We start from the raw sequence: 19,350 nt of genomic DNA on the forward strand, positions 1-19,350 counted from the left end.
GTTCTCCCAGACTTCTATACACTATAAACGGATGAGTGTACATACAAATTCACTCTCTACTTTTGAAACCCTGCACTTATATATATGTATGGCAAGAAACATGTGCATTAATGTGCACAAATGCAAAAAACCTGGAAACAATCCTGAAGTTCTTTGACAAAAAAATAAATGTTCACACAATGAAATATTAAGCTGCCATGAAATAAATGTAGCTAGATGCAATAATATGGATAAATCTTAGAAACACTCTGTGTGTGTGTGTGTGTGTGTGTGTGTGTGTGTGTAACCCAGAAGACATAAACAGCTCAAAAAAAAAAAAAAAAAACCTAAGGGACTTCCCTCGTGGTGCAGTGGTTAAGAATCCTCCTGCCAATGCAGGGGACATGGGTTCGATCCCTGGTCCAGGAAGATCCCACATGCCGCAGGGCAACTAAGCCCATGTGCCACTACTGAGCCTGTGCTCTAGAGCCCACAAGCCACAACTACTGAGCCCACATGCCACAACTACTGAAGCTCGCATGCCTAGAGCCCGTGCTCCACAACAAGAGAAGCCACCGCAATGAGAAGCCCGCACACCACAACAGAGTAGCCCCCGCTCTACGCAACTAGGGAAAGCCCACGTGCAGCAATGAAGACCCAATGCAGCCAAAAAGAAGCAACATTTTGGTTAGGAATACATAAAATAGGGAAAAGCTTTTCTAGAATAAAAGCAAGATAATAAATACAAAATTCAGGATAGCTACTTGGAGGAGGAAGGCAGAGTCAAGGGGATGAGATTGGGAAAACACATGAGTGCAATTTAATGGTGACATTCTAGTTTCTGGATTAAGTGGTGAGTTCATGGGTGTTCATTATGTTATCCTTTATAATACATGCATACATATATATTCATTTGTAGATATCAAATAAAAAACACGTTAAGAGAAAAAACTTTGAAGATATTTTAGTGTACTTTCACATGTTCTCTTTTATTTTTGGAAAAAAGAGCTCATGTTATTCATAATGTTCTGTAACCTGCTTTTTTAAAAAATTAAATCATATACTGTTATTAACTTTCCATCTCTAAGAACTTTATTATGTTCATTTTAATAGTTTTATAATATCCAATTATAAAGAATAGTTAATGAAATTAAGATACAAGCACGAGAGTATTATACAGCCATCAAATATTGTATTAATATCTCTAATGATGTGGTTAAATGTTTGATAAATAGGACACTGCCATATAAAGTGTGACTTTAAATATACACAGAAATTCATTTAAAAGAAAGAACAGTGTACATAGCATTTACCTCTGGGTCTGGGAATTGTAGGTGATTGTTATTTTCTTCTAATATTCTTTTTATATTTTCCAAATCTCTATTATGAGAATGTAATGCTTTTATAATTAGGAGAAAATTCCATTAAAATACAGATGAAACATGACCTCAAAATTAGAGCTCAACTGGGCATTCACAAATTAGGATTTGGTTCATGGTTAATGGTAAATAAATTGTTCAAAGTAACAAATTCATTGCAAAATTCTCAAAGACGTTACAATTTCTGGGCTTCCCTGGGGCAGTGGTTGAGAATCTGCCTGCCGATGCAGGGAACACGGGTTCGAGCCCTGGTCTGGGAGGATCCCACATGCCACGGGGCGACTGGGCCCGTGAGCCACAACTACTGAGCCTGCACATCTGGAGCCTGTGCTCCGCAACAAGAGAGGCCACGATAGTGAGAGGCCCGCGCACCGCGATGAAGAGTGGCCCCCGCTTGCTGCAACTGGAGAAAGCCCTTGCACAGAAACTAAGACCCCACACAGCCAAAAATAAATAAATAAACCAATGAACCGACACTTAAAAAAAAAAAAGATGTTACAATTTCTGAATATAGCTTCTTAAAACCTCATCTATAGAGCACAACATACTCTACCCTAGACTAGTCATTTTCAAACCATTTTTAAACAGCAAAACCTTTTCTTTGAACAAAGTAATTAACAGATGCTCCATATATAAAACAAATGAGAAGAGATGTGCCCCAGCTGGAATGAGGGTGTAGGATAGAAGCAGCTCCTCGGAAATTACCATGTAGTCCCTCTACTTTCTCCTGGCACAGGACGGAAACAGAGCTGGGCTCCAGCCCCTAGAGTTTCTGATCCATTAGGTCTGTGGTGGATCCCAAGATCTACATTTCTAACAATATCCGAGGCATATATTGCTGGCCCGGGGACCACACCACTAGCCTAAGATAGTGGTTCTTAGGCCTAGCTGCACTTCATTATTACTGGGGGAACTTTTAAGAAGTATCAGTGCCTAGATCCAACCTCTTTGATATGATTTAACTGGTTTGGGGACAGGCCCAATATTGCTTTGTTTTGCTTTAAAAGTTCCCCAAGTGATTCTAATGGACAAGCAGAGTTGAGAACAACCTATTTCACAAAAGTGAACAAAACAGACAAAGTCTTGAACTTTCTTGGAGCTTATAAGTCAAGACAGGTGATGGGTACTTCCCCAGAGGTCCAGTGGTTGGGACTCCACACTTCCACTGCATGGGGTGTGGATTTGATCCCTGGTTGGGGAACTAGGATCCTGCATGCTGTGTGGTGCAGCCAAAAAAAAAAGAAAAGAAAAGAAAAGAAAAAAATAGAAAAAAAAAAAGAGAGACAAAAGAGATGATAGTACATCACCAAATAACCAAATAAATAACAATTAAAAATGGTGATACAGAACAATGTGTTGACACAGAAAGAGATGCTCGACACCTCATTTATACAAAAAATACATATATAATTACATGAACATAAGAAGTCCAGAAAGATGAACAGACATTATCTCTGGAAAGGATAGAATTGTGAGAGCATTCTAATTTCTTTTGCCTCCTCTTATGTGAACATCTAAAACATTAACATATTACTTTTATAATAAGTGAACCCAGAAAAGAAAGAAAATGATTTCAAACACTCAGATCTGAGACCCAGGATAGAAGATGTGAAAGGATAGAAATGAATCTTTAAATATATTTTAGGGAAAAATGTAGAAGGTATGTTTGGTACTGTAGAAAATGCATGAATTTTCCATTTTCAAACATCACAGATCTTTGAACCTTGGTTTCTATCTATAAAATGAAGTAAACCACACCTAGGAATAACGTATGCAATGACCTAGCTCAGAACCTGTCCCACAGTAGGTGCTACTAACCGGAAGCTATTCTCATTTCTTTATGCATTTTACCACAATGGTTCCTGAACCAGGCTACACATCAGAATCACCTGGGGAATTTTTAAAAATCACAGATCCTCTTAGAAATGCTCCCCTCCCCAACCTCAAGAGTCTTATTTAGTAAGAAGACCCCAGGAATCTGTATTTTTGAAGAAGCCTTCCAGATTATTCTGATGCAGCCAGCTCGGCACTGGTCTGTGAACCACTTTTGGGAACCAGTGCTACAATATGGTCACTAAGGAGAAAAAATATAATAGACTATTAAGTCATACTTATATGGCTATAAGTAGCCTAACACTCCTATGAGGTGGTTTCTCCTATGATTCCCATCTTACCTATGAATAAACTGAGGTACATAGTGATTAAGGAACTTGTTCCACAGCTAGTAAGTGGCAAAACAGATTCAAAACGATGCAGTATGGCTGCAGCCAGTGCTAATGACAATTCCACTCACCTGCCTCTGGGGAACAGAGGCATGACCTTCACCAAAAGCAGAATGTAACTAACAAAACATACCACAGGGAGGAAAACAAACAAAGACTCCAAACTAAAGATCTGCACTGGGAACCTTATAAAATAGAAAAAAAAATTATACACATCTGCTTCATTAATTAAACAACCTTCTCTGTTAATCTACTTACCGTCTGAAGGAAAGCAGGAAATGCTTTCACAGGAACACTTTTGTGGAAGGACCTAGCCTAAAAAAGGAAGACAAAAGGAAACTGGTTTGAAATACAAACATTTCTGGAAATAAACACTCTCCCTCTGAAAGTGAACATAAAGCAACACCAGTAGTTTAAATCAGCACTGCTAGGGACGCTCTCGAAAGCAAGAAAATAGTTCTCATCTCCTGTCGGTTGAGATTAATTTGCCAAACCTAAAGGAATCAGGAAAAGGTACTATATTAAGAATTCTCTTCTTTCTTACATTTAGTTTTGACATTTCCAACTGCCTTATAACTTTGACCCCCCCCCCCAGCTCTGTGGTAAGGGGTAAATGAAGACATACAGGTGACCCTAGAATAACATGGGTTCACTTACATGCAGATTTTTTTCAACAGTAAATACTACAGCACTACATGATCCTTGGTTGGTTGAATCCACCTTGGATACAGAAGACCACCTATAAATTATACATGGATTTCCAACTGCGTGGAAGGTTGGAGCCCTTAACCCCCGTGATTGTTCAAGGGTCAACTGTCCCTTGGGACAGAAGTCCCTTGGGACTTCCCTGGGAAGTCCCAGCACCTTCCCAGCTTGGATGTCACTCCCTCCTGTCTTGATGAATATAAGATCCTTCTAGCTGATCTTCCTGCCTCTGTGTTCCCCAACCTTTAATTCATGCCCCAGAGCCAGAGCCAGCCAAATTCATGTCCTAAAGTCACTGTTTTACCTTTTCTTTCTTTAACTTAACTCCCTGATAGATCATGTCCCAAATATTCATCTTGGAATTCAAAGGCCTACACATCTTGAATCTAACCTCATCTATCCAACCTAACACCCTACTACTCCAGACTACAGAGCCCTGATGCACTTAGGCTGACGCCCATCATCCAGCCCTCACCACGCCCACTTCTGTCTGAAGGTCTTTGCTTATACTGTCAGATACTGCTTCTTACTCCTGACTCACTTACCCCACCTACTACAATTGCTCTCTTCAAGACCATCCACAATTTACTAATCATCGTACCTATCTTTTCTCTCAATCTCTCCAAGAAATGCAAAATTTCAGTATTCCCCATTCTTGGAACTTGCTCCTCCCTAGGTTTCCAAGACACTGACTCTGAGTTCTCCCACTTCTTTTGATCATTCTTTCCTTCTGCTTCTTCCTATTAAATGGCCCTTCCTCCTCCTACCTGAGAAATGGAGGTGGGCTCAAGGTTCTGCCTTTGGTCTTATGGTTTAAATGTATATTCTCCTTGGACAACAGCATAGCCACACTTAGAGCTTTAAACATAAGCCTTCCACCTGGATGACTCCCCAATCTGTACCTCCAGTTCTGACCTCCTCTTAAAGTCACAATCCTACAATCTGCATTTTAGCCCACCTCCCTAAATGCCCTCTAATCCCCTTACATTCAATGATGTCCAGCAGCTACTGATCAGCACCCAGCACACCACTGCTTTTTTATTGTAGTCTCTGACTGGCATCATCACCATCTATATTTGAACTCCATGCAGCCTGCGACTTTCCTGCTTCCTGATTCTGCTACAATCCAAACAGTTATCAAGTCCAGCTGATTCTTCCTCTGTTATATGTGTGTACGTATATGTATGTGTGTGTATATACACACACACACACACACACACACACACACACACATTCACATACATACATATACATATAAAACATCTACCCTCTCTAAATCACTCTTTATTTTTTAATGACTTATTATAGCTTAATTAGTTGGTAAGTTTTAGTATTATAGCTTTAATATATTTAAGTTATATTAAATATGGCAATCACTTGTTTGTACTTTCTGGGCTCTAATAAATTACATGTAAATTTTAGTTTCAGAAAACTATTTTGACTGAGCAACCTAGATAAGTTACATTCGCTCACATCTTGGAAGCATTTAGAATAAAGCTACCAAGAAGGTTTAAGAATGCAACAAATCAGACACTTCTTTAAATGTGGCAGTAAGGAGATTATATACTAGAGATTATTATTAGAGTAAGCAGGATGAAAGCCAAATTATAGTATGGTGAATGGTACCATGGTGGAGAGGGCCTTGAGGTAAAATGAAGGTAGAACACTTATGCAAAAAAGGTTAATTGGGAGGGGAAAATAAGAAACAGAAGGGTCCAATGGGCTGCCTGTAACTTCAGAAGGCAATAGCAACAAACCAGAAGATAAAAGGGGCAAGTTATCAGAAAGGCCAACTGAAAATACCAGCTGGGAACTGCTGACGATGCAAGGTCCTGGAAGAGTAGAAGAGGCATCAGCCTTAACAATGCAGAAAGACACACTGTCCCCTGAGAGAGAAATAGTGAGCGGATGGATCAGAGAGGAGCCTAACTGAGGAAGCTGAGAGGGAGAAGGAGATTTTTTTTAAAGTAGAAAAAGTTTATAATAATCCCTGAGATAAATCTATTGGGATTTCAGTGAGCGATGGATATGGACTGCCAAACAGGGAACACTTACAACCATGCTCTAGGAGTAGCCACAGCTAGAAATGATAGTTTCCTAAATGATTTGGCAAAAAGAGGCTACTTACATGCTTTAGGTGCAAGTGTGCCTGGCTGGCCATGTCATATACTACATCTCTCACATTTTTATCTTGGCTCTTCCGTAGAAAATCCTCTTGTGAAACACCATGCTGTGTGGGAAAATGTACATTACATCAGGATTCAAAAAGCACAATTAAAACTAGCTCAAGAAAACTGGTGATAGAACAGTATATACAGTATAATGCCTATTTTGTTTTCTTGGTTTTTGGTTTTTTTTGGCCACGCCGTGCAGCCTGCATGATGTCAGTTTTCTTTCTTTTTTTTTTTAATATTTATTTATTTGTTTGTTTGTTTCTTTGTTTGGCTGCACCAGGTCTTAGTTGTGGCACACGTGGCATGCAGGCTCTTTCATTGCAGTGTGCGGGCTTCTCTCTAGTTGTGGTGCGCAGGCTCAGCAGCTGCAGCGCGAGAGCTTTCTAGTTGCGGCGCAGGGGCTCCAGAGCGCACAGGCTCAGTAGGTACAGCGCTCAGGCTCTAGAGCATGCAGGCTTAGTAACCCCGTGGCATGTGGGATCTTAGTTCTCTAACGAGGGATCGAACCCACGTCCCCTGCGTTGGAAGGCGGATTCTTAACCACTGGACCACGAGGGAAGTCCCCTATTTTATTTTTAAAAATATATCTATATGTATGTGAGTGCGTATATAGACACACACACAGACACTCTCTCTCCTGGAAGAATATGCAACAAGATGCTAACTAATGACAGTTGTAGGTGAAACAAAATAAAGCAAGAAACAAACAGATAAGAAGTTTAACAGAACAGACAATAATGAACCTCCTCCAGAAAACAAAAGTTCTCATAAACAGTATTCTTTTTTAATGGATTATTTCCTCCTTTAAAATAAAATAAAGAACAGGCTAAGGTGACCACTAGGAATAATTACTGAAATTGCTTGAAAGGGAGTAAGGCATCAACATGTAAGTACACCAAGTGAGGTTCTCTGAACCTTCTTACTCATAGCTCCACCACAGACCTAAAATGCCTGACTGATAAAATTCTAACTTGATAACTCTGGAGCAAAAAAGCAATAAGCATGTGTTTCAAAACGGTCACTTGAATAGACTAAGCAGAGAACCAAGACAGGACGTCCCTCCCCATATTCTTGAGGTAAATAATTAGAGGGTACAAACAACGGCCTTACCAGCATACAAATATCCATGGGAAGGAATACTCTTCTTCTGCTACCATGATACGGCGTTGCTCTCAAGCAAGTTACAATGCCTTGTGCTTTTCCAATGTGACTTGCGGCATGATCTGCATGAAGATCCTTTATACCTATGATTTTAGAAATCAACTGGGCTGCTCTTTTCTCTTTAAATGCGTAACAAGTCAACAGAAGCAGCATAGAGAAATGACCTAAACATGTAAAAGGTGTTTCTCCCATGTTTTATATCTGAAAAACAGGATGTATGAGAGCAAAACTGGGCACAAAGACAAGCTGACCATTTACCATAAACAGGTTTCTGAACTTCAACTTTTAAATAAAAGAGTTTTCCTCAGAGTACAGCACACCAAGAGCACATTTGGAATTTTAATTAGCTATCGTGGAAAAACACTGCAAGTCTTGCATTTCTTCTCCTCAGTGCAATTTCCATATGACCTCATTTTAAGTATATGCTTAACAAACATTCTGCTCTTTGCTCCCTCCTTTCATTGTGTTGGCAAACATGTCACTGAATGTGCAGGCAGAACAGGCCTGGGAAATTTGGTAGGGACTTGGGTTGTTCTTTTAGGGTGACATAAAGACATATTACCTTCCTCAAACGGATGATATTGTCCTTGTCCCAAATAATTTCCTCATTACAATAAGACCTCACCAACTTAGAACAAAATCAAAGTAGGAAAAATACCATGTAAGTGGCATAATTGGTTTTTTTTAAGACAAATCTCATAAAACTTTTAGATATACAGTTTTATTTCTTCTACCTTTTGTTTTTAAACATGGGGAAGGATTATTGACAGAGAAGGAAGGAGTCAGGCCATGGGCCTTCCAAATTGTAGGAGATGCATAAAAAAATAGAATCATCTGCAATTACCAGCATTCTCATGAGGTAGCTAAAGTCCTTTTATGAGAGCCTGGGTATTGTGATTAGTCTACATTCCATTCCAAAGAAAGGTATATATTATATTCCCCTTCTTACTCAAAAAAAAAAAAAAAAAAAGCTATTCCTTTCTAGTTGGTGCAAAGAAAAACTTCAGTGTTAAACTGGTTAGACTGTCAAATTGTGAAAGAGTGAAGTCTAAAAGGTGTTTTCTTAACAGTATGCAGGTTCCTTAAAAAACCAAAAATAGAGTTACCACATGATCCAGCAATCCCACTCCTGGGCATATATATCTGGAAAAGATGAAAACTAATTCGAAAAGATACATGCACTCCAATGTTCATAGTAGTGCTATTTACAATAGCCAAGACATGGAAGCAACCTAAGTGTCCATCAACAGAAGAGTCAATAAAGAAGATGTGGGGCATGCATGTGTGTGTGTGTATACACACACACACACACACACACACAATGGAATATGACTCAGCCATAAAAAAGAATGAAATATTACCATCTGCAGCAACATAGATGGACCTAGAGATTATCATACTGAGTGAAGTAAATCAGATAAAGACAAATATTATATAATATCACTTATATGTAGAATCTAAAAAATAATACAAATGAACTTATTTACAAAACAGAAACATACTCACAGACTTAGAAAACAAACTTATGGTTACCAAAGAGGAAAGAAGGGGAGGGGGATAAATTAGGAGTACAGGATTAACAGATAACACACCACTACACATAAAATAGATAAACAATGGACACCTTATCTTTGATAAAGGTGGCAGGAATGTACAGTGGAGAAAGGACAGCCTCTTCAATAAGTGGTGCTGGGAAAACTGAACAGGTACATGTAAAAGTATGAGACTAGATCACTCTCTAACACCATACACAAAAATAAGCTCAAAATGGATTAAAGACCTAAATATAAGGCCAGAAACTGTCAAACTCTTAGAGGAAAACATAGGCAGAACACTCTATGACATAAATCACAGCAAGATCCTTTCTGACCCACCTCCTAAAGTAATGGAAATAAAAACAAAAATAAACAAATGGGACCTAATGAAACTTCAAAGCTTTTGCACAGCAAAGGAAACCTTAAACAAGACCAAAAGACAACCCTCAGAATGCGAGAAAATATTTGTAAATGAAGCAACCGACAAAGGATTAATCTTCAAAATTTACAAGCAGCTCATGCAGCTCAATAACAAAAAAACAAACAACCCAATCCAAAAATGGGCAGAAGACCTAAATAGACATTTCTCCAAAGAAGACATACAGACTGCCAACAAACACATGAAAGAATGCTCAACATCATTAATCATTAGAGAAATGCAAATCAAAACTACAATGAGATATCATCTCACACCAGTCAGAATGGCCATCATCAAAAAATCTAGAAACAATAAATGCTGGAGAGGGTGTGGAGAAAAGGGAACACTCTTGCACTGCTGGTGGGAATGTGAATTGGTTCAGCCACTATGGAGAACAGTATGGAGGTTCCTTAAAAAACTACAAATAGAACTACCATATGACCCAGCAATCCCACTACTGGGCATATACCCTGAGAAAACCAAAATTCAAAAAGAGTCATGTACCAAAATGTTCATTGCAGCTCTATTTACAATAGCCCGGAGATGGAAACAACCTAAGTGCCCATCATCGGATGAATGGATAAAGAAGATGTGGCACATATATACAATGGAATATTACTCAGCCATAAAAAGAAACGAAATGGAGCTATTTGTAATGAGGTGGATAGACCTAGAGTCTATCATACAGAGTGAAGTAAGTCAGAAAGAAAAAGACAAATACCGTATGCTAACACATATATATGGAATTTAAGGAAAAAAAATGTCATGAAGAACCTAGGGGTAAGGCAGAAATAAAAACGCAGACCTCCTAGAGAACGGACTTGAGGTTATGGGGAGTGGGAAGGGTGAGCTGTGACAGGGCGAGAGAGAGTCATGGACATATACACACTAACAAACGTAGTAAGGTAGATAGCTGTGGGAAGCAGCCGCATGGCACAGGGATATTGGCTCGGTGCTTTGTGACAGCCTGGAGGGGTGGGATAGGGAGGGTGGGAGGGAGGGAGACGCAAGAGGGAAGACATATGGGAACATAAGTTTATGTATGACTGATTCACTTTGTTATAAAGCAGAAACTAACACACCATTGTAAAGCAATTATACCCCAATAAAGATGTAAAAAAAAAAAAAATAGATAAACAACAAGGATTTACTGTGTAGCACAGGGAACTATATTATCTTCTAATAACTATAATGGAAAAGAATCTGAAATACATATATATGTATAGCTGAATCACTTTCCTGTACACCTGAAATTAATCACTTTCCTGTACACCTGAAATTAACACAATACTGTAAACCAACTACACTTCAATTTAAAAAAAAAAAGGTGTTTTCTTTAAAAAAGAGAAGTATTAAAAAAAAAACTTACCCAATATTTCTAGTGTTAGATAAAGAAGAGAGCTCTGTGTGTTTTCAGCATAATTTTCCAGTTCCTGGATGTTACGATATGCTTTGTCATCCAAATTTTTTTCCTACAAACAAAATGCTTTATTTGCTTGACGAATTGTCAATATTTTATTTTTAAAAGGCACAATTTTTTTGCCCTAAAGAATTGAGTAATAAAGAATAAAAACTTTTAGTATAAGTTGTTTATTACACAATAAAATAAGATTAAAATAAAATTAAAATATTAAAGTCCTGCATGTTCAATACTTACAAATCGCCCCTCAAAATAATACCTCAGGAATAACCTCAATGCACAAATCACCACGGACATGGGGTTGGCTTAATTTTTACTTCCTTCTAAAAGCCTGAGGTAGCATGAGAAATTGACAACTGAGCTCTTACTTAAGTACTTCAGACATTATCTCCTTAATCCTAACAACTCCCTCAAAAGGAATTAATACTTTTTTCATTTCGCAGATGAAGAAACTGAGTTACCAACAAGTTAAGGAATACGCCCAAGGTCGCACAGCGAATTAGTGGTGGGGAAAAGATTCAAACCCACATATTTTGACCATTAAGCCCGTGCTCTTAATAGGGAAAAGGTGCCTAGAAAAAGAAAGGAGATCACAAGCAGGCCCTGCACCCCATTCCCCATAAAAGAAACTATGCTCAGTAAACCAACGGTTGATTACCAGAACACACTATATTCAAGAAACAGAAAAATGTAAATCTTAGAACATCTAGCAACTTTTATAATAATACATTTACAAAGACTTGATGGCCAAGGTAATATTATTCCTCCACCCCTTCCTCCTTTTTTACAATCAGGAGAAACTGGCACCAACAATGAATCCCAGGGGAAAAAATATGTTCCAGCTCCATTACATTTAAAAACAAACTGGAACATAATTCATATACCATAAAATTTACCCTTTTGAAGTATACAATTCAGTGGTTGTAGTATATTCACAAAGTTGTGCAACTATCACCACTAATTCCAGAATGTTTTCTCTTCATCACCTCAGAAAGAATCCTGTATCTATTAAGCAGTCACTTCCCAGTTCTCCCTTTCCTTATCTCCTGACAAACCTCTAACCTACTTTGTCTCCATGGATTTGTCTGTTGTAAACATTTTATAAAAGTGCAATGATACAATATGTGGCTTTTTGTATCTGGCTTCTTTCAATTAGCATGTTTTCAAGGTTCATCCATGTTGGCACATCTTTTAGTATCTCATTCCTTTTAATTGAAGAAAATCTGAATAATATTCCACTGTATGGATACACACATTTTGTTTATTCATTCAACTATGAGTTGTTCCCACTTTTGGACTATTACGAGTGAACATTTGTGCACAAGTTTTGTGTGGATACGTTTTCATTTCTCATACCAACCTAGGAGTGAAATTGCTAGGTCTATGATAACTCTATGTTTAACTTTCTGAAGAACTGCCAAACAGTTTTTCCAAAGCAGCTGCACCACTTTACATTTCCATCAGCATCGTATGAAGGGTTCCAATTTCTCCACATCCTCACCAACACTCGTTATTGTTCATTCTTTTTATTATAGCCATCCTAATTGGTATGAAGTGGTATCTCATTGTGGTTTGGATTTTCATTTCCCTCATGAAAAGATGCTGAGCATCTTTTAAGGTGCTTATTACTTATCTGTATATCTTCCTTAGAGAAATGTTTACTCAAATCCTTTGCCCATGTTTAAGTTGGGTTATTTGTCTTTTTATTGTTGAATTATAAGAGTTCTTTATATATTCTAGACACTAGTCCCTTATCATATATATAACTGGTAAATATTTTCTCCCATTCTGTGGATTGTCTTTTTGCTTTCTTGAAGTTTTTACTTTTGATGAAGTCCAATTATCTTTGTTTTTATTGCTTGTGCTTTTGGTCTCATATCTAAGAAGTCACTGCCCAACAGAAAGTTAAAAAGATTTATGCCTAGGTTTTCTCCTAAGACTTTTACAGCTTTAACTCTTACATTTAGGGCTTTGATCCATTTTGAGTTAGTTTTTGTACATGGTATGAGATAGGAGTTCAAATTCATTCTTTCGCATGTGGATATCCAGTTATCCCAGCATTGCTTGTTGAAAAGGTTATTCTTTCCCCCACTGAATTATCTTCATACCCTTGTCAAAAATCAGCTGACTATCAACATATAGGTTTACTTCTGGACTCTCAATTCTATTCCATGCCAATATAGATGATCTATATGATCAGTATATATTGATCTATATGTCTATGGCAGGTCAATACTACACAGTTGATTACTGTAACTTTATACTTAAGTCTCAAAATTGGGAAATGTGAGTCCTCCAACTTTGTTCTTCTTTTTCAAGATTCTTTTGATGATTCTGGGTCCCTTGCATTTTCATATGAATTTTAGGATCAGCTTGTCAATTTCTCCAAAAAAGGCAGCTGGAATTTTTATAAGGATTATACTGAATCTTCAGATCAATGCAGGGAGATTGACCCCAGTCCTTTACTTTTAAATATCCCTCCATACAAAAGCCAAATGTTATTTTCCATTAAACAATGGAAAAACTGCTATTTTTTCATTAAGAAAAAAAGAGAGATTTTCCATTATCTCTGTCTTGAGTTCTCAAATTTTCTTTACCTCATGAAAACTGAAGACACCTGAAAAATACATTTTCTTAGTACTAATTAATTCTATAGGCCAACTGAGCAATTTTTTAAATGTTAAAGTCATTATCTCATTTTTGCTTATATTATTACTACTATAGCCTATGGTTACTAATAGATTGTATCCAAATAAACTAAGTAAACTTACATTTTCAGGACAACAATATGTGATAAATATCAGGCCAACAAGGACACTTAGCCAACAATGTGTCAGAAAGATTACACAAATCAGCCCAGGTCATCAAGCAATTTGCATGCTTGGTTAGAACTAGAACTTAGTTCTAAGAACTCAGTATAAGATTCCATTTGCTAGAACTGTTGAACTTTCCTTATTCCCTCTATTTGGACAGAGATCCAAGCACTGGGTATGCATAATGATATGTGTACAACTACTCGAGTTTTGATGACATTAAGGAATTATCCATACTTTTTAAAGGTCTGGTAATCATATTATAGTTATGTTTTATACAAGTTTTTTTCTCTCTCTTTCTTTAAATTTCTATTTTATACTGGAGTATAGTTGATTTACAATGTTGTGTTTAGTTTCAGGCATACAGCAAAGTGATTCAGTTATACATATACATACATCTATTTTCAAACACTTTTCCCATTTTAGGTTATTACAGAATATTCAGTAGAGTTTCCTGTGCTATACAGCAGGTTCTTGTTGATTATCTGTTTTATACAAGTTTTTATCTTTTCAAGATACATGTATATGTACAGATCAAATAATAACATGTCTGGGGTTTACTTTAAAATAATCTAATAGGGTTTAGGGAGGGAAGTTGGTAGAATATAAATGAAATAACATTGGACATGTATTTATAACTATTAAAGCTGGGTGACATACACATGGAAGTATATTACACTGTTCTCTCTACTTTTATATAAGCCTGAAAATTTCTGTTTTAAAAATTTTCTTTTTTAAAAAAACAAACTAGTAGAGTGTGGTGTGCACACGCATGCCTCTGCCTGGGTGCCTGTCTTTGCTTGTCTGTCTCTAGGTACACGGGTGGGCGGCTGAGGTGGGTGGCATGCAGTAATGGAGAATGGATAAAATGGTACAGTTCTCTAAAAGTTTCCTTTCTCCAAATATTAATATACATACTAAAACATTTCCTCCCTGAAGATTAGCTTAAGGATTAAAAAGGAAGAAAAAACTTAAGACTTGAGCAATTTCAACTTACTCTTTCATCAATGATTTTCATAAGCCATCTTTTAGTCAGATTATGTCTTTTGACAGCCTAAAAAAAACAAGAGTTGTAAGTTTTAGAAAGTACTGGAAACGACTTCTGTACACCTGAATAACATAAACAAACCAAATACAAAACTAGGTAAGGGGGCTTCCCTGGTGGCGCAGTGGTTGAGAGTCCGCCTGCCGATGCAGGGGACACGGGTTCGCGCCCCGGTCCGGGAAGATCCCACATGCCGCGGAGCGGCTAGGCCCGTGAGCCATGGCCGCTGGGCCTGCACGTCCGGAGCCTGTGCTCCGCAACGGGAGAGGCCACAACAGTGAGAGGCCCGCGTACCGCAAAAAAAAAAAACTAGGTAAGGGAGCATTCGTAATAACGCATCACCAGATAGATAGCTATGTTAAAGAACTAGGGAAAAAAAGAGAATGTCCCTAGAAAACATTTCAAAACATTTCCAAGTAAGGATAATATATATCCAAAACTTTTCCACTAATTTGTCTTTTTTTTCTTATATTATTGGTAATTTAGTGATTCCACTTTCAAAACAAAAACGAAACAAGAATTAAGCAGAGCGGAGCTTCTCTGCTATGTGATATGCCCCAACTTCTATGCTTACTTATTACACACAAACTTTTTTCCATAAAAATGAAGACTCTATTTAATGAAAATAAACACTTTCCAAAAAGAAAACAGTAATAAAGCTCCAAAGAAAACAATCTGCAGGGTACAGTGTTATCTTACAAGTAAAGACACTCTAGTAGGAAAGAGAACACCTAGTGCTCAGATCTTGGCCTCTAATACCACTCCCCGCAAAGCAAACAAGAGTCTAGAAAATGGGTGATTCCAGAGCTGGAGCAAGGGAGATTCAAGATGATTCTATTTTATTGCGCCAGAAAATAGAAAGTGCTCAAAAGAACAATGGGAGGCATGTCAGGACACAGAAGCCAGTTTGAAGGGACTCCCACTGTCCAAATCTGGGACTATTTGAACACCAAAATAATTAAGTATAGTAATAAGTTATAAACTACTGAAAAAAACAGTAGAGTTTATACCAATAATTAATAAACAAATAAATAATATAGGAGAACGAGAGCATTTGCCTATAGTAGAGTGCCAAGTGGTAAATGTGAACAGAGCATCAGAGTTGCGAAATTATCATTCTGCAATCATAATAGTAAAGACTGGATAAGACAAGAACCATCAATGAATGCAGGAAATTTCACAAGAAGTTGATGAGGAACAGCGTATGTGCATTGTCTGAAAGTTGGTTAGTTACAAAGGGAACTATAATTATACAGTAGATTACACATTGGGAAAACCAGGCAACATCTTGACTGTTAACGAAAATGAACAATGCCAATAAAGGAAAGATGGACAAAATGTGTCTCCGGATGTGATACCCTGAGAATACATCACCTATGCAGTATTCTGGCCAAGAATGCATAACCTGAATCATTTAATCATGAGAACACATCAGACAAATCCAAAATGAGGAATGTTCTACTACCAAAAAAAAAAAAGAAAGAAAGAAAAAAAGAAAGGGTTACATTCTTCAAAAATATCAATGTCATAGAAAACAAAGAAAAGCTATGGAAATGTTCCAGATTAAAGCTAAAATGACATAACAAAAAAAAGTACCTGACTGGATCCTACACTGGAGGGGAAAAATACATTAGTGGATATTACTGGGTCAAGTGACAAAATTGGAATATGAGGGCTTCCCTGGTGGCGCAGTGGTTGAGAGACCGCCTACTGATGCAGGGGACACGGGTTCGTGCCCCGGTCCGGGAAGATCCCACATGCCGCGGAGCGGCTGGGCCCGTGAGCTATGGCTGCTGAGCCTGCGTTTCCGGAGCCTGTGTTCCACAACGGGAGAGGCCACAACAGTGAGAGGCCCACGTACCGCCAAAAAAAAAAAAAAAAAAAAAAAAATTGGAATATGAATGGAAAATTAGATGAAAAGTGTTATATCAAAGTTAAATTTACTAAAGTCAATAACTATTCTGGTTATATAAGAGAATGTCTCTATTAGGAAATACTAAAGTATTTAGGGACAAAGGGACATGATGTATGTAACTTATACTCAAATGATTTAAAAACTTATGAGTGTGAAAATATATACAGAGAGAGCATGCTAGCACACACACACTTGAGTGAGCACGCAAAATGATTAACAAATGGGATAAAATGTTAACAACAGGTAATTCTAGGCAAAGGATATAGAAATGTTCTTATACTATTTTTAATTTTGTAACCTTTCTGAAATTTTGAAGTTTTTTCCAAATAAGTTTTTAAAACATTGTTTTCTTACCAAGTCAACACTAAGTATAATATATTTTCACAATAAATAAATATAGTAGTGAAACAGAGTCTTAGGAATATATCCTATACTTCAACTGAGACTCTACGATGTCACTGATACTAAAATGTAAAGGCTGACATGATCATCAATACACATTTATGTGACAAAGGGTGGATCTGTGGAGAATGGAGCCCACTTTGCCCTACAGGAACTTAACAGAAGCTAAAAGGGCTACATGGAGTTGGTTTCCAAGTGCTCTCAGCATTATTACAATTACATAGCACGACTCTCTACAGGCCTCTCTCCCCAGTCCCAGGAATCAGCCTGGGATACCTCAGTCATTGGAGTTCTGCTCTTGTTTTATTTTGCACATGTCTGAGTAGGGCAGGACTTGTTTGATCTTTGTAACCACATCATCAAGCACCATTCCTGGCATAGAAAAGTACTCAATAAATACTTAACCACTGAAAAGTCAGACTCCTATTTACTCAAGACTGACGCTATAACAGCTGCAGTTCCTTGACCACAAAATAGAGCTCTCTTGTCTGATTCTGAAGGAAATCGGAGATCAAGATAAAAAATAAATATTTATAAGAAGCTGAAAACCTGCTGAACAAAACTATCAAAACTTTGGAAATAGAAGCCAAATAGAACCAAAACCTTGGCTATAAATATTAGAAATTATAGATATTCAACTATTTTGTACCCTAAAGGCACCAATGAAACAGTGTGGCAAGAATGTACTCTTTGGACAACATGTCACTGTTTCCCTATTTAATCTTCTAAAGAAGCTGAAACTCTTCAAAGAATCAACTGAAAGTTTGACTGGACAGTGGCGCAATAGGGTATGTTCCAACAGAACGGGGAGGGGTAGGGAATATGCAATCAGGACAACTGGTCTGAACACTACCTGCTTCTTTCAAATACTCGTATCAACCTTCAATACCTGTCATATCAGAAAGCTGGCCAGGGACTTCCAGCCAGTGGCACAGTGGTTAAGAATCTGCCTACCAATGCGAGGGATATGGGTTCAATCCCTGGTCCGGGAAAATCCCACATACTGCAGAGCAACTAAGCCCATGTGCCACAACTACTGAGCCTGCGCTCTAGAGCCCGCAAGCCACAACTATTGAGCCCATGCACCTACAGCCTGTGCTCCAAAACAAGAGAAGCCACTGCAATGAAAAGCCCACGCACCGCAACGAAAAGTAGCCCCCACTCACCACAACTAGAGGAAGCCCGTGCACAGGAACAGAGACCCAATGCAGCCAAAAATAAATTAATTAATAAATTAAAAAAAAAAGAAAGCTGGTCAACATTAATCAACAAAATTTAAGCAGCTATTAAAACTGGACAAATTGGCATATATGTAAGCATTGTGTAATTTAGATATGTTTTCCAGAATTTTTTTAAGAGAAGCGAAGGCAAGATAAATTTGTGTTAAAGAAATCTCTGACCTTTCACATTATTTCCTGACAAAGGTCAGAATCTTCAGTGCACGTCTTAGCATAAACCTCTAATGCAGTCAGGTTTGTATATAAAATAAATAAGAGTTTCTGGATTTTTAGAGAAACTTTTCTCTAAACTGAGTCACCTAGGATGAGATTCTTGAAGTGGGATGAATAAAGGTAAACAACTAATCTAATACTCACAAGCTTCCCATCCACTCTTTCTTCTCAGTCCCCAGTGGAGGGGCCTGGCTTTCCATCCTTACTGAGGCTCTGTGAAGTCAATCTGGGGCCCACAAATGGGGCCTGCCTCTGCTGGGGCGCAGACCTGAGAAGAGGCGTACCACTGTCAGGTCTGTCAGTGGCTCCTGTGATGGAAACTATCTTTTGGCATTCATCATATTACAATAGGGACACATCAGTGATGAAAGGTACCTAATTCCCTTTCTCTGTTCACAGTTCAGCGTATTTCTAAACTGTGCATGGCTGTTTGTGAATGAAGAATCCATACAGCTTTAATGTAAAACTAATTACTAAATACATCTAGTTTACAAATAATACCCTAGCCCATAGGTTTCCATTCTCGGACACCTAAAATTCATCAACAAATATGCAATTCTATCAAACTAGACAAGGCAGTTTTAGATTTGTGTCTGGACAATGATGAGAGCACGTCTCCTGTCACAAAAGATCAATGCGTGATTTTCTACTGCCCAGAGTACGGATTAAAGCACTGGAATAAGGAGCTGCAGGGCAGACAGAAAATGTACCTGCCACTGCTTCAAAATTTG

At 37.9% G+C, this 19,350-nt stretch overlaps 1 protein-coding gene across 2 annotated transcripts in view; it reads right to left on the reverse strand.

Moving 5' to 3' along the window:
* NDUFAF6 (NADH:ubiquinone oxidoreductase complex assembly factor 6) overlaps positions 1-19,350 on the reverse strand; it is a gene marked incomplete at its 5' end in the record, with an annotated part of 41,285 nt that overhangs the window by 4,312 nt on the left and 17,623 nt on the right. For both annotated transcript variants that reach the window (XM_082674936.1, XM_082674935.1), the window contains 5 exons: positions 3,839-3,895; positions 6,414-6,515; positions 7,570-7,703; positions 10,943-11,045; positions 14,804-14,860. In XM_082674936.1, the coding sequence (XP_082531062.1) occupies positions 3,839-3,895; positions 6,414-6,515; positions 7,570-7,703; positions 10,943-11,045; positions 14,804-14,860 (453 nt within the window). The remainder of the gene's footprint in view (positions 1-3,838; positions 3,896-6,413; positions 6,516-7,569; positions 7,704-10,942; positions 11,046-14,803; positions 14,861-19,350) is intronic.

This window comes from Grampus griseus, assembly GCF_964374135.1.
Source record: "Grampus griseus genome assembly, chromosome: 17".
Taxonomy (NCBI): domain Eukaryota; kingdom Metazoa; phylum Chordata; class Mammalia; order Artiodactyla; family Delphinidae; genus Grampus; species Grampus griseus.